Source organism: Aquarana catesbeiana, linkage group LG04, assembly GCF_042186555.1.
Source record: "Aquarana catesbeiana isolate 2022-GZ linkage group LG04, ASM4218655v1, whole genome shotgun sequence".
NCBI lineage: Eukaryota > Metazoa > Chordata > Amphibia > Anura > Ranidae > Aquarana > Aquarana catesbeiana.
Window position 1 is genome coordinate 265,776,193 of NC_133327.1, and position 16,562 is coordinate 265,792,754.

The window sequence follows — 16,562 nt, forward strand, 5'->3', positions numbered from 1 at the left end:
AATGCGCTCCCAGCTGATTCAGAACCCCCCCAATGCGTTCACTCTTCTCTCAGTAGCTCTGAGCTCAGCAATGCTGAGATAGAGGAGTTAGTAGAGCACCATACATGTACATTTAAGAGCTCATCCCTGCGATAATGGAAGTGAGCAGTATTGGCTGGAAGTGTCTTAGCAACATCATAGCAATAAGGCAGGAAGGGATGATGTCATCTTTGGGAATTTTTCAGTCCAAGCTTCTGGAGGTATATAAAAGGCCTACACCTATAGCAAGGGCATTATCCAGCTTTAGTCAAAGCTACATTTATTTTATTTATTTTTGTAAAGGTGAACTAACCTTTAACTGAACAAAAGCTGAAGTTATAAGCTTTGGATTCTGCTGCTCCAATTTAAGAAAATTCTACCCTATAATGGCAACCTAAACTGTTTTGTTTTGTGCTTTAGTTTAATACTATATCGTTTTAAATCTGATGCTTGACACTGTAGGGCTTTTCTCTTTTTTAGATGTTATCAGCTGCATTTGTTACAGGTAAATTTTTATCTTTTTCAGACAACTGGGCTTTTCTATACGCTCAGCGTTTGGCTGTGAAGCAGAAGCTACCATTACATGTTGTTTTCTGCTTGGTTCCAAAGTTTTTGGATGCCACAATACGTCATTATGGTTTTATGCTGAAGGGTCTGAAAGAAGTTGCTGAGGTATATTTATAAAACACTAAATGCGACAGTATTGGTACCATGACTTTAACAGTAATCTGACTGTTTCTCCAATTCAGGACTGTAAGGAGTTAAACATTCCTTTCCATTTGCTCATTGGTTATGCTAAGGAGGTTCTTCCAGACTTTGTGAAGAAGCACAACATCTGTGGAGTAGTGGCGGACTTTGCTCCTCTTCGTGTCCCTATGCAGTGGATGAAGGATGTCTCTGAGCGCTTACCTAAGAATGTACCACTAGTCCAGGTATAAAGTTTATAGTTCTACTTCCAAGGCTGTATGGCGTGACCCAAATGTTTTGAACAGATGGATGCTAAATCAGGAGGTTACTTGTATTTTTGAAACCCCCGAGCACTTAGTGGTAAATTCTTTCAAAAAAAGATTGAATTATATGGCTTTAAGGCACCATTTGGATCAGAAAAGTGCTTGCCTAGTGCCACATTTAAAATGTTTACATTCTAAAGCAGGGGTTTGCAAGCAGTCAGTCATGATCTATCATTTGATCTCTGCCATGTTATGAGTAGTTTATAATCCCACCATGCTGCTGGTTTCTGATTCTGCCTACCACCTTTCATATCCGAGCAGCAACATGAATGCAGAGCTAAGGGGAAGTTCTAGGCTCCTCCTTGGTTCTGACCTGTCATGAGACAGCCAAGGGGAGACTTGGGAGGTCTTCCCTCATCCTGCTGGGAGCCTCTGTATCTGAGGTTTGTGAGTACATTCCAGGAAGGGAGGCAGGGGAAATTTGTGTTGTGGGCTATTTTAGCTTGGGGGAAGATATTTATACTGGAGAGGGTTTATTTATTTATTTATTTTTTTGCCTGTGCACTCTGTGTTTACATACTACTGACCTCTGAACTCTGTGTTCGTTACTACTGGTTAGGTTGTGACCTATGAAATCTGCATTAGTTACTATTTACCCCTGCACTCTGTGTTTCTTACTTTTAAATTGTCGCCTCCTTTCTGTGTTACTTACTCTTCACCCACTACATTGCGTGTTACATACTAATGACCTTTTCTCTGCATTACTTCTGACCCCTGCACAGAGCAGCCCCGATCCTCCTTTTCTGCCAGTGCTCCTGGCTACTCCCCCTTGACCAGTGCCCCCAATAGCAAGCCGCTTGCTATGGGAGCACTGGTGCGTGCTCGCTCCTGAGCTCTGCTGTATGTGTCCATGAGACACATAGAGCTATGGCTCGGCCCCACCCCCCAATATCTCCTGGCGTATTGGCTGTGACTAACGGCAGTGGGTGCAAATGGCTCCTGCTGCTGTCTCAACCAATGAAGAGAGGGAGTCCCTGGACAGTCAAGGCTCTCCTGCACATCGCTGGACCAAGAGGGGGTTCAGGTAAGTATTAAGGGGGGGTGGGGGGGCAGCACATAGGTTTTTTTACTTTGGTGCACAGAATGTATGTAGGTAAAAAACCTTCACCACTTTTTTTATTTTTTTTTTTCAAATTAAATGATTTTTATTGAATTTTCCAGTTTACAAAACTTTCCCATCAAACTACCCCACAAAACAAAAGGGGGGGGGGGGTTTATATTATAGTATAGATGCGCTTTCCAGATTATACTTTAAATATTACTTAGAACCTTTTAACATATCAAATTCAATAATAATTACATTCTTCCTGCAAAAAGTCAGTAAAATATATAGAGCTACTCTATATAACCAATTTAATTGCTACTCTTTAATAAAATTATATACAGTATGTAATCGCCTGTCCTCTAGCTCAGATAAGTTGGAGTCTAGCCACCAAGACCAAATCTTTTTTTTTTTTTTTTTTTGGGGTTCTCTTATGTTTATATGTCAGTTACTCTTCTTGTGAATTAAATAAAATGTGGGAAAGCAACACCTACTATTGACTGTACTGGTGGATTTACCGGAAGTTGGAGAAATATAATTTGCTGTATGGGGTCCTGCCGATCTATAACATTCCACCTATATAGTCGCTGAAGTTGTGATGCCAGATAATACAGTCTGGCATTGGGGACATCTAAGCCTCCTTCATCCTTAGGCACCTGCAGTATTCCCAATCTAATCCTGGGATGTTTGTGTCTCCAGATAAGATCTCTAAATAAGGTATCTACTTGTCTAAAATATTTCTGGGGTAACCATACAGGACGATTGTGTAGGAGGTACAGTATTGTGACATCCAAACCATTTTCATAAGATTGGCTCTGCCAACTACCGTTAAAGGTGACTTACTCCCAATTTTCCCCACTTGTTTTAAGTGTTTAAGTAGTGGCGCTAGATTCCTCTCTATGTATGCATTCACATCTGGTGTAACGTGAACACCTAGGTATTTAAAAGTAGAGACTACAGCTATTTGGGACGCAGAAGTTGGCAAGCTAGTTATCAGGGGGTCTACAGGTAAAAGGACTGACTTATCCCAATTTATTGTAAAGCCTGAAAAGGAGCCATATATCAGTTAAAGACATCACTGCTACTCAGATGAAGTAACTCCCAAGAATAGGAGCGTGTCATCAACACATAAGGCAATCTTCTCCTCTCCTAGTGGTCTACGAAATCCAATAATATTCGATGACTGACGAACGGTGGCAGCTAAAGGTTCAAGGGCCAGGGCAAATAGTAAAGGTAATAATGGACATCCCTGTCTTGTTCCTCGTTGTAATCAAAAGGGGGCCGATGCATGTCCATTTACCTGAACCCGAGCAATCTGGGCAGCGTAAAGGAGTTGTATCCAATTTTTATCAACTTGGGTCCAAATGCAAACTTTTGTAGGCAGTGCCATAAAAAATCCCATTCTATACTATCAAATGCTTTTGATTGGTTTGAAAGTGGCGCTGAAGGTTTTTTACCTTCATGCATTCAATCAATCTAGCCTCCAGCGACAATATAGCTTTGTTACCTAAGTTATTAGATGGGATCTGCAAATTAAGAAATAGACGTCTAATATTCACTGTTGTAGATCTGTTTGGGATAAAACCAAATTGATCAAAATGCACTTTGGATATTACTTTTGCCAGTCTAGTGACTTCTGTATGTACATCTTTTGCTTGCTCTGTTTGGGAGATCGGACTAATGGATGTCTGGAGAATCTTACATCCTCGTGATAGTGTTTTCTTGTTTCTCTAGCACCCATAAGGCCCTATCTAGAATAGACCTGGCCTTAGTTACTCCTGCAATGTTGCCTATGATATCTGAAGCGACTTATGCTGCTAGAGGGTTGTCCAGTCACTCCCCATTGGTCCTCAAGTTTGTACCCTATGAAAAGTAAACCTTATTGGTTTGACCTCTTCCCCTTAAAGGAAAATTTTATTATGCTTGACATTTTGGCCTATGGTACTATTAACAAGCCCTCCGTATCCTTGCAGGCTTATTGGGATTCCTTAAAATCCAATATAAGAGGCCTATTTATTTCTCAAATTTCAAAGATTAAAAAGAAATCTAGAGCTTGGGAACGTTCTGTGGTTGAAGATGTCCTGCAAGCTGAGATTCACTACATAGCAAACCCTACTATAGAAGCTTAACAGAAGTGGATACAAAAACAGGAATATGCCGACATCTCTCATAAAAAAGCAGAGCAGAAACGATTTTATTTTTATTATTTTTTCAGCAACCCTATTTTGAGGTCACCACCTAGCAGCAATAGTAAAAGCTCAAAATCCAGCAACACAAGTGGTAGAATTGCAACCAAAATTGCACATACTAGCTTAGAGATATCTGCGTTTTTATGATTTTTTTTTTTTTTTTTGAGAACCTGTATAGTAGTAAAGTATCCTATAAAGAGGCTGAACTGCAGATGTTTCTCAACTCTATCATATTGCCTGAATTGTCTGCAGCTGATGGGGAGATGCTGGACAAATCTCTGACTTAGAGGAACTCCAGGCTGCATCTGCCAGCTTGCCTAATAACAAATCCCCAGGTGCAGATGGGCTACCAGGAGGTCTATAAAGTTTATGGAGCTAATCTGTTGCCTGAATTGTTAGAGGTATTTAATACCACATTTGAGAGTGGCCATCTTCCTCCCTTTATGAATGGATCGATTATTAGTTTTATTAAAACCAGATAAAACTCCTAATAATCCAGACACATATCGCCCAAAATCACTACTTACATCAGATGTGAAGTTATTGGCAAAAATGTTAACCTTCACCACTTTAACTTAGTACTGACCCTGAAATCTGCATTACTTCTGACACCAGGACACTTTTATTCCTTTCTTGCTTTTTAATAGGGCCTTTCTAGGTTATCTACTTAAAGTGGAATTTTAATGGAAAATCAAAAATTTTGAGAGCAGAAAGGATTTTATTGCCGAAGAGATTCTGTACGTCTCCTCTGTAATAAAAACTTCTTACCTTCCTGCTAGCAGGTCTCTAAAGATAGTACGCAGAGACATGCATCACTGTATGTCTTGGTACCAGGATGAATGAACTTCTATACTGGCTAGTCAAGACTGAAAATGTTCATTCCTGCTCTGTCATGCTTATTCATCATCTTCAGTGCTGTCTGAGTCTCTGACTTGAAACAAGTACAGTAAAACCTTTGATTGCGAGCATAATTCATTCCGGAAACATGCTTGTAATCCAAAGCACTTGTATATCAAAGCAAATTTCTCCATAAGAAATAATGGAAACTCAAATGATTCGTTCCACAACCTTTTATAAGTCCTTCAGTTTATAGTCAATTTTAAAAGATTATAGCAATGTGATAGGTTGTGTAACCATAAAATGTCCATCCACAAATTGCAGCCTCCACAAGGGGATTAGAAGCAGAATCCAGCAGGCGCTATGGAGTATAAAAGGGAAGAGAGGCTCCAAAAAGGCCTCATGTACACTGCTGCTGGTAAACAAACGTTCAAAGGCAGTTTTTTTTTTTTTTTTTTTTTTTTTTTTTCAAACGTGGCATGTAAATGCGGCAAAATGGACGGTTTAAACGTGGGTTACTATCTGTCAAGTTAAAACGTTCTGTGTACATTAAGCCTTAGTGTAGCAGTATGGTTACATTTAATGAAGATACAACATTTAGCAACTTGCATGGTTGATTAAAACGGGTACATCTATGCAGGCATCCGGGGTAAAGCTGTCCTCAAAGACCGTCCTCCGCACCACTGGTTCTCACCGCTGTCAGTCTGCAATCGTGACCGGGAAGAGTACCCTGCAGTAAAGTGATCTAAAAGCAAGGCTTGAAGCACTCGTGGAGCGCAGCATGGAAGGGATGATGGCGGTGCGGAGGATGGTCTATGTGGACAGCTTTACTCCGGATGCCTGTATACTTAGATGTGCCTCTTTTAATCATCAACCATGTGAGTTGCTAAATGTTGTACCTGTAACCATATTGCCTACACTTAGAGGCGCCTCTCTTCTCTTTTATACTCAGTTATGACGTGACTTGTATATCAAGACATCGCTCATTTATCAAGTCACAATTTTATAAATAAATTTTGCTTGTCTTGCAAAAAAACTCTCACACCAAGTTACTCTCAATCCAAGGTTTTACTGTAGATGACATTTTGACACATTTAGAAACTCATATATATTTTTTTTTTTTATTCTTTATATATAGAAACACTTCTTACAGAAAATGGCATGTAATATTGACATTGAAGTCAAGTGCAAAGATTCATTAAATGCAACATATTTCCATATTTTCAAAATAAATATGAGCATAAAAATTGCATTACACAAAAAAAAAAAATAGTTGAGTCAGACAATCAGAAACATGTAAGAAGATAATCATAATAAACAACTTAGATGTTGATGTGTATTTGGCTGCTTAAGATAGCTATGTGGGGGATTTACCCCAGAAGATCATGTTACCAGGCATATCAAGGCCCCTAACATGGGCCAAGTAGGCGGGAACAGGAATTGGGGGGGGGGGGGGGGGTGTCACTCTCCGGGGAGGTCTCCAGATTGGATTCAACAGACATGTATGCACACAACTGGGTGCAAGATAGTTCAGGGTCAGATTGAGACATTTCCTGCAGATAATCTTTCTCTAGATGCCCTCCTCAGTGTTAAGAGTAGCCGTTACATTTTCTATATAAAGGAGATCATTGACTTGGAATACCGCAATGACCTAAACGGAGTTTGCATTTGCTTCTACAAAATCAGAATAAAAGCCTTGGCCGCATTCACCAAACGTATATTAAGAGAAGCCTATGTTTTTCCAGATAGGTCTCTCTGTCAGGAGGAGCAGGCAAGCTCCTCCTGACAGAGAGACCAAATCTAGGGACGTCAGTTGTTTTTTTGTGGCTGTCACGTCCTCCCAAAAGGGACATAGTCTGGACAGAACCAGAAAATGTGAGCTAATGTACCTACTTCCTGTGTGCAACTCCAGCAGGTGTCTGGGATGTTACGGTCCATTTTGTGGAATATATATATAATATGGGACGCAGTATCATCTAGCAGTTATCCTATATCCCGTTTCCTGATACTTGCTGTGGAAGATTTTTGAGCCAGTTGGAGGATCTTGTCTACCTGTAGGCTCATAAAAGTAATTCCTAGGTGAGATTCCCAGTGATGTATGTACGCTAGAGGGGAGTCTTTGGAGAAACACGGTTAGAAAGCATGAAACTCATTTATTGTGCATTTTACCTTGCCTGGTGGCAGTGGAGGCAGCAGTGCAACACCATCATCCGAAGAATGCAAAAGTGTCACTTTTCCTCTCTATGCTCAACTTAAATGTTTTGGCTGGTTATGCACCTCCTCTGGCATGCATTCCACCCTAGCCCATGGCTTAGGTGGCCTGTAGAAAATCTAGCCCTGATTACAGTATAGCCAGATGAGTCCTATAAGGGCTGATTCACATTATGAATCACCAATATCTGTGTAAACAACTCCAATATATAAAACAAGTGCGCTTACAATCAAAATTCAAATGTGATTTGAAATGAATATAAATGAATCTAAATAAAATTAAATGAAATATCCTGAGATAAGTACACTCAAATATGCAGAAACGGAGAAACCAATAGTTAAAACATAAATGCATCTAGTACTTCATAAGTGATCACATCGGTGAAATAACAAAAAACAAAAATGATCAAAAATGAAAACATATTAAATTTGTGAATGAAGTCCGTTTACATAAAGAAAAAAAGTTCCATGAAAGTGTATCAGGTCCATAAAGGTGGGGTACAGATACGCAGTTCCTCAAACCGCAACCCATATAGGTGGAGGAAGAAGAAGGGGATATGAAAATGTGTCTCCTAAAAGCAGTCAATCCAAGAAACATTAAAGGTGGACCCTTACCTGAAGTGGTGGACCTCCCTGTTGGCGAGGTCTCGTGTGCATACAGATATAGCCCTCTGCAGGGACAGTGAGGTGATAGCTTTCAGCCCAGCTGATGAGTCGAGCGTTTCCAACCTGGCGTAGTCCCAATCGTCTGCCTGAAGGGGGGGACACCCACGGAAAGATTGGACTCATACAGGTGTACACCTGACGAACCTCACCTGCCTCTCAGAGGAGCTGACCTGCCTCTGGGCTTTAACCAGCTGAGCGCATCACCTTGAATGTCCACCTGGAGATGACATCCATACTACTATCCATACATTATGAATCACACAGGAGTGTACTGTTTGCTCCTGTGCAATAGACATGCGATCCAGGTGCAGTGCAATTTCAGCGCATTTATTTGTCCAGACCACACCAAAAGTACTGTACCATGCAATCTGTTGCAGACAAACTACGTTTGCGACCTATGTTTGGAGTGTCATTAAGTTACCACTGACACCTGCTGCAGATTGCAAGTGCAGCGCATATTGAACGTGGTTCAGGAAACGTGCACCGGACGCTGGTTTCTCACACCATATTCAGGTGTGAACTGGCCCTAAATGTATTTTTCAACAGACCAATCCTTTTAATTTTTGTTTTATATTTACAGGTAGATGCCCATAACATTGTGCCCTGCTGGATTGCCTCTGTGAAACAGGAGTATGGAGCTCGAACCATCCGCAGAAAAATACACGATCAGCTTTCTCAGTTTCTCACTGAATTTCCTCCAGTTATCAAACATCCATATGACTCCACATTTAAGGCAGAGGTTAATGCTTATTTCATTCGTTCTTAACACTAACTCTGCAATATTAGTTTTTTTGTTTTTTTTTTACTGCAACAGAAATTATACTGATTTGCATTGTTACGTTTTTTTAACTGGTCAGCCTATAGATTGGGAAAAGTGCTACGCCAGTCTGGAAGTGGATCGCACAGTCAAGGAAGTAGAATGGGCAAAACCAGGGTCAAAGGCAGGAGTGGACATGCTGGAAGCATTCATAACACAGCGCCTAAAGTCTTTTAACTCTGACCGGAACAACCCAAACCATCAGGCCCTTAGCAATCTTTCACCTTGGTTTCACTTTGGTAAGTCATTGGAGAGATGAAAAGCAAGTATTTGTGGCTAATGTGAGCCTTTCTAACAACGCTTTATTACTAGAAGAACATCAGCAAGTACTGCATCCCACCAATACGTCTTCTAATTGTAATAGTTGAAAAAACTTGTTTAAAATAAGTATTAACTGGCATAGCTTCTTGGTAAATCTTTGTAGATAAGTACTGTTTCCATGCCACTACTTGACTTACCATGGTGAATGAGAAGCAATACTATAAGTGATGCAGCAACTGTCCTGCTACCCCCTACTCATTTATGTCCCTGTTGGTTTTTTGTGTAGATGGCTGAAGACAGCAGGTTTAGAACGGGCAAATCTTAAAAAGAAAAGGGCACACACAAAATCACAGGCAAGAAACTATATTTCCAGTGTTACTATTGTAGATTGCTGAGCAAAACAGCTAAACTACTATTACTGACCACCTGAAACTATTAGTTGCTTGGCAGCCATTGATAATCTTCTGACTTTCATTTTTTCTAAGTCACCCAGAACAAACACAGAGCAAGTTAAATCAAATCTAAATCTTCTAGTGCATCTAACACTACCCTCTGCCAGATTGACAATGCTGCTGGCACTTTAGTACAGGAAGTGTGCTACTAGCCAGATCAGGTGAAAACAGAAGTGAAAAAAAACAAATGCAGTGACCAAATTTAACCGCTTCTGGAGCGCTTGCCTGAAATGTACTGCGGACAGGTGGCCCATGCAGGCAAAGCGACGTTCCGGTATGTTGATGCCTGCTTCTGGTCTTTTTTTAATTTATATATATTAAACAAAAAACCCAGTGGCGTTCAAATACCACCAAAAGAAAGCTCTATTTGTGTGGAATAAAAAGCAATTACCAGTTAAAGTAACGCAGTGTTAAATGGCAAAAATGGCCTGGTCATGAAGGGGGTAAAATCTTCCTGAGCTCAAGTGGTTAAAAGCTGTTAAGCTTCAATATTTTAAAAAAATATATATATTTTATTGTTTGTTTTTAACACCACTTTAAATCAGAGCGAAGTTAGAACTGCCGATAAATGTACCTTTTTCGGGGACGTGGAAAATATGGAAGTAATTTGATCAGCATTGACATTTTTAAAGGAAAAGTTCCCTATTTCTCTTGGCACAGATTTTCTTAATAGATGGTATAACGTATGTTTGAATGTAACGCCTTTCCTGTTCTGTCTCAGGCCAGCTGTCTGTGCAGAGAGCAATCCTGGAGGTACAGAAGTATCGCAGCAAGTACAAGGAATCTGTGGACAGTTTTGTTGAGGAAGCTGTAGTGAGGAGAGAGCTGGCAGATAACTTCTGTTATTACAACAAGAACTATGATAAAGTGGAAGGTAAATACGGCAAATACATTGGTTTTCTGAAGCTTTCTTTGGCTATTGCTGATATGTTGTCTTCCCCAAATACACATAGTGAGGCACATAAGAAGCTGGAGTAAGCCACCACCACTTGGAGGCATTGACTAAGGGAACATAAAATGTTTTTCACAATTACTGTCTACTTTTACCTCCCAGTGTTGTGTGTGTGTTGTGTGTGTGTGTGTGTGTGTGTGTGTGTTGTGTGTTTGTTGTGTTGTTTTTTTTTTTTGTTTTTTTTTTGAGAAGATATGCTATTTTCCAGCATCAATGGCTACACTTTAGTACTAAGAAAACTGCACGCCACTTTGATTTGCTGATGCCCATAGCGATAGCAGAAAGGATTTCATATCCCCTCTCTTTCCTATTGCTGCACGCTTGTCTTAATATTACCCCTGTTGGGCTGCATGTTGGTGCATTTAAAGGAGCAGCTTGTTCCTGACTGTGTAACCAACTGCCTTTAACAAGTTACAGTGCCTTGAAAAAGTATTCATGCCCCTTGAAATTTTACACATTTTCTCTTGTTACAACCAAGAATGGAAATGTATTTGATGTGATAGACCAACACAAAGTGGCACATAGTTGTGAAGTGGAAGATAAATGGTTTTCAAATTTTTTTTTTTTTCTTTCTTTTTTTACAAATATCTGGAAAAAGTGTGGCGTGCCTTTGTATTCGGCCCACTTTACTCTCATACCCCTAACTAAAATCCAGTGGAACTAATTGCCTTCAGAAGTCACATAATTAGTAAATAAAGTACACCTGTGTGTAACTGAATCTCAGTATAAATACAGCTGTTCTGTGAAGCCCTCAAAGGTTTGTTAGAGAACCTTAGTGAACAAACAGCATCATGAAGGCCAAGGAACAAGTTGAGAAGTTTAAAGTAGGGTTGGGTTATAAAAAATATTCCAGGCTTTGTACATCTCATGGAGCACTGTTAAAGCCATCATCTGAAAATGGAAAGGGTATGGCACAACTGCAAACCTACCATGACATGGCCGTCCACCTAAAACTGACAGGCCAGACGTGGAAAGCATTAATCAGAGAATCAGCCAAGAGGCCCATGGTAACTTGAGCTGCAGAGATCTGCAGCTCAGGTGGGAGAATCTGTCCACAGGACAACTATTAGTCGTGCACGCCACAAATCTGACCTTCATGGAAGAGTGGCAAGAAGAAAGCCATAAGAAGTCCTGTTTGCAGTTTGCGAGCCATGTGGGGGACACAGCAAACATGTGGAAGAAGGTGCTCTGGTCAGACGAGACCAAAATTGTACTTTTTGGCCTAAAAGCAAAATGCTATGTGTGGGGGAAAACTAACACTGCACACACCATCCTCACCGGGAAACATGGTGGTGGAAGCATCATTTTGTGGGGATGCTTCTCTTCAGCAGGGATAGGGAAGCTGGTCAGAGTTGATGGGAAAATGGATGGAGCCAAATACAGGGCAATCTTTTTTTAATTGGGAAATCCAACTCTATTGAATAAAGATCAACAGATATACATTCAGCATTTGGCAAGTACAGCCTTGAAAACGCATTAACATTCAGTGCTTCACAATATCATACTATTATCCTGCTTGTATTAATGGACATTTAACAGATGACTATATAGAGAGTAACCCATCGTCATGATATACCTAGAAAAAAACACCAACCAATTCTGTGTCCCTCATACCCTACCACTTGTTCAAAGATAGTATACTGATTATCTCGAATTTGACCTTAGGTACAGGTTTCGCTGTCTTCCAGCCATCTATCCCATATCTTTGAGTATTTTTGTATGCATCCTCTGTGAGTGTATATAAACTTTTTGTATGGGAGGGTATTGTTTATATCTCTTTTCCATGTCAATATCGTGGGAGGTGGGGTTTACATCCAGGCTCGAGCTACAACTTTTCTGGCTATAAATAAAGTTTCATAAATAAAAGTGGCGTGGAATTTGTCTATATCAGTATCAGGTAGTAGGTCCAAAATACATAATCGTGGGTCCAATACCACTGGGGATCCCATTTTGTCATGCAAAAATTTGATCACTTGTACCCAGTAAGTTTGAATAGCGGTGCATTCCCATATCAGGTGATAGAAGGTGCCCGGGCCACAGATACACAGAGGGCACGTTGATGCATTGGAAGGCTGGAATTTAGCCAGCCTCTTCGGTGTCAATTATGCTTGATGGATTATATATAATTGTGTCAGTCTATCAGAGAGTTTAGGCGATGTCGTTTTGACATTAGCTAATATTTCATCCCAGTCTGTGTCATCTATATCTCCCACCTCCCTTTCCCATCCTGCCTTAGCCTTCTGCACTACTGCCGTTATCCTGGGTATTCTAATTGTGTAATATAAATTTGAAATCAATTTTTTCGGTTCATCTCCCATAATTATATCTAGGACCTGAGGGTGAGCAACGGTACTAGCGATGTATCTAAGTTGGGAGCATAAAGCATGGTGGAGCTGCAGGTATCTGAATAACATATGATGCGGAACCGAGTATTCATCTTTGAGAGATTGGAATGGCCGTGCATCAGTCAGAACCTGATGAAGGAATATTATCCCATATTTAGCCCATAAAGTCGGGTCTGGTACATTTTTAAGTTCTGGCATATGATTATTAAGCCATAGAGGGGTGTGTGAGTGGATATGTCCTAGTTTGAGTTTTTTAAGGGTAATTTCCCATATTTTATTGTGGTGTAAAAGCATGCCCGCATTATGTCTGGGAGCTTTTTTGCGCACTTGTCCCCCTCGAAAAATAGCCTGTAATGGGGATGACAGTGGATTTTTGGGGTCGTCACAAACTAACATTTTGTATCGCTGCATTTCATGCTTGTTGAAATAGTACACGTGGGATAATTGTGCCGCGATGTAATATTCCTGCAAGTCAGGTAGTGCCGTGCCCCCCATAGATGTGGGGTTTTTGAGGACATGCCAGGCCAATTTGTGCCTCCCATGTCCCCAGACGAAGGAGTTCAGGATAGCCTCCATTTTTTTTTTAAATCCTGAGGGGAATGTATAGGGGTGCATGCCAGACCATATAGAGAATCTTAGGGAATAAAATCATCTTGATGATGTTTATCCATCCCATCACCCCTAGGGGTAATTTGGACCATGCCTGGGTTTTGGTTTTAATCAGGGAGAACAACGGTTTCACATTGTTGATAATGTAGTCCCCCAGCTCTCGCGTGACCAGTACCCCCAGGTATTTAATGACGTTCACTCTAGCCAATGGTAGTTCCGGCATCACTGATTGGGGGGGAAGTGATCAATGGGGAGAATTTGGGATTTATCCCAGTTTATACGCAACCCTGAAAAGCTTCCCATTTCTTCAATAATCTTTAGAGCTGCTTGAAGCGATGGGCCTTGATCTGCTAGGTAGAGAATGGTGTCATCCGCATATAGCCCTATTTTCTCAGTGTATGTGTCTATGCGTAACCCATCTATGTCAGGTGCCGTCCGAATGGCAATAGCCAGCGGTTCAGCCGCCAGGGCGTATAGGAGAGGGGATAGAGGGCACCCTTGTCTTGTGCCTCTCTCAAGGGGGAATTGATCAGATAGCCACCCATTCACGAACATTCTCGCTTTTGGTGTTTGGTACAAGATCTGTACCCATTTAATAAAGTTAGGTCCAAAGCCATATTCCCCTAGACACTCTCATAAAAACAGCCACTCTACCGAATCAAAGGCCTTGGCTGTATCCAAGGCCACCACCACCCTGGTACTGTTATTGTCGTGTTGGGCTTGAAGATTCATAAATAGTCTCCTAACATTCATGGCCGTATTTTTCCCTGGCATGAAGCCAGTTTGGTCTGGATGTACTAATGACAAAATAGCTTTGTTGAGGCGCGACGCTAATATCTTGGCTAATAATTTGATATCTACTTGAAGCAGAGATATGGGTCTATACGACTTGGGATATCTGGGATCTTTTCCCGATTTGGGTAGGACAATTATTTGTGCTTCTTGCATGGAAGGGGGGAGCGCTCCTTTTTCAAAAATGTTTTGGTATAAGTGCTTAAGCTTGGGAATAAGAATCTCCGAGAAGGTGTCATAAAATTCTAGAGGTAACCCATCTAACCCTGGCGCCTTGGATTTAGCTAGCTGGGATATAGCTTCCGCAGTGTCATCCTGTGTTATGGGGGCTTCAGGCGTTGCAACTTGTTCAATGTTAAGCTTGGGAAACTGTATTCTGTGCAGGTAATTTTGAATATCTTGCAGGGAATAAGTACTCTGCGATTTTATATAATTCTCTATAGAAGGACTGAAATCTAGCCGCCACCTGTGTGGGATCCGTAACTGTGTCCCCTTGCGGTGTAAGCAGGGTCACCACCACTGGGGGTTTGTCATTTAAGTGCGCCAAATATGCCAAAAGCTTCCCTGCCCGTTCGCCATGCTCGTACACTCGCTGTTTGCAGAAAAACACTTGTCTAGCTTTTTCTATGTGTATACCATTAACCACTCTAGTTTGCAGCTTTACCTTTTGAAGATTATCAGAGTTAGGGTCTAGAGCATAAGCATTTTCTAGTTTCAGAAGTTTATCTGTAGTTGCCTGTAGGATAAACTTAGAAGACATTTTAAGCCTATTTATCTTAGATGATAGTAGCCTGCGTGCCTGTTCTTTGAATGCATCCCATTCCATTCCTGGTATATCTATATTGCAAACGGCATTTAATACATATTGTAATTCTTTCATAGTACCTTCTAAGTCTGGTAAGACAGTAAGCCAAAATGGGTTGAGCCTCCATAGAGAAGTAGGAGTTGATTTTAACAGGGAGATTGTAACCCAACATGGGGAATGATCCGACAATGCTCTAGGAGCAATCCCTGACCCCGTTATTTTAGGTAGTAGCGTATTTGTAACCAATACGAAGTCTATACGTGACATTGTATGGTGACCAGTAGAATGGCACGTATACGCTCTTGTAGAGGGATGCTGCCATCTCCAGACGTCTGTGGGGGCAAACTCCGTCAACAAGCGATTTAATCTAGTGTGTTGTATATTGATACTGGGGGAGCCCTCCTGTATCGGCCTATCCAAAGTTGGGTTCATAGTCATGTTGAAATCCCCCATCCAAACAGCTGGGGTCGTCGGGTTCCTGGCTAAATATGCCAGTCCCTTCAGGACCACCTCTGATGTGAATGGGGGAGGAACGTAGCTTGCCATCACCAAAATCGGACTCCAGCCTATTAATGCATTAATAAACAGATATCTTCCCTGCTGGTCCGACTCTAGCGTAATCAATTCAAATGGAACGTTTTTGGCAATAATGATGGATACTCCCCTGGATTGATTTGTGTGCGTGCTATGATAGACCCATCCCACCCACGATCTTTTCAAAGCCGCCTGTAGGTGGCCTGTAATGTGGGTCTCTTCCAGAGCTATAATATCAGCTCTTTGTGCTTTTAAGAATGCTAGGGCCGCGGTACACTTAATTTCGTCCCGCAAGCTCCTCACATTCCATGTTAGAAATTTAATAGAGGTCATCTTTGCATTTGAGACATTTTGTCACTGTCGGACCAGCAGGGCAAGATCAAGACATCGTTCCCAACACCGTTGCTCCAATCCTGTAGCAGTATATTGTATGACTTTTCACAAATACGTGCAATAAGTATATCTATACATCCATAAATAACATTTATACTGTATTTCCCGTAACTATCCAAAAAAAACTGATCCCCTCCCTTCCCTCCCAGCTGCACACCTGCCCAACTTGGTGTGAGCATATATTCCCAAACCATTAGCATGAAGAGCATCATCCAGCATTTCAAACTAGCTGGAGGCACATATCTTATAACTTCTATCAGCTGTGTTACATGCTGTGTAGTCATTCTTGGGGGGCGAAAAAATATCCTCACTGACAAACTTGGAGCGAGTCGATAGGAGGGGGGCGATAACTCCTCAAACAAAGTGAAATAGAAGAAAACCCACAAAAAAAGGGGTTCTTTTTATATATCTTCCCCCTCTGTACGGGCTCCCTGTACCGTTTGCATATAACCGTTGCAGACTACTTTTGGGACCTGTGTCTGTGTAGAACTATGTGATACGCATCCCATCACAGAACTGAAGATTGTGGTGACATGTTATCAGGATATTGAGTGAACTTCCGAATGCCCAGCAGAAGTTCTGTCCCCTGTTCCTACTTGATATGCCCTCATCCACAATCCACTGACAGG

At 41.2% G+C, this 16,562-nt stretch overlaps 1 protein-coding gene across 2 annotated transcripts in view; it reads left to right on the forward strand.

Moving 5' to 3' along the window:
* LOC141139898 (deoxyribodipyrimidine photo-lyase-like) overlaps positions 1-16,562 on the forward strand; it is a 41,610-nt gene that overhangs the window by 6,637 nt on the left and 18,411 nt on the right. For both annotated transcript variants that reach the window (XM_073626455.1, XM_073626456.1), the window contains exons 3-7: positions 545-690; positions 768-950; positions 8,554-8,712; positions 8,831-9,029; positions 10,225-10,377. In XM_073626455.1, coding sequence (XP_073482556.1) covers positions 545-690; positions 768-950; positions 8,554-8,712; positions 8,831-9,029; positions 10,225-10,377 — 840 coding nt within the window. The remainder of the gene's footprint in view (positions 1-544; positions 691-767; positions 951-8,553; positions 8,713-8,830; positions 9,030-10,224; positions 10,378-16,562) is intronic.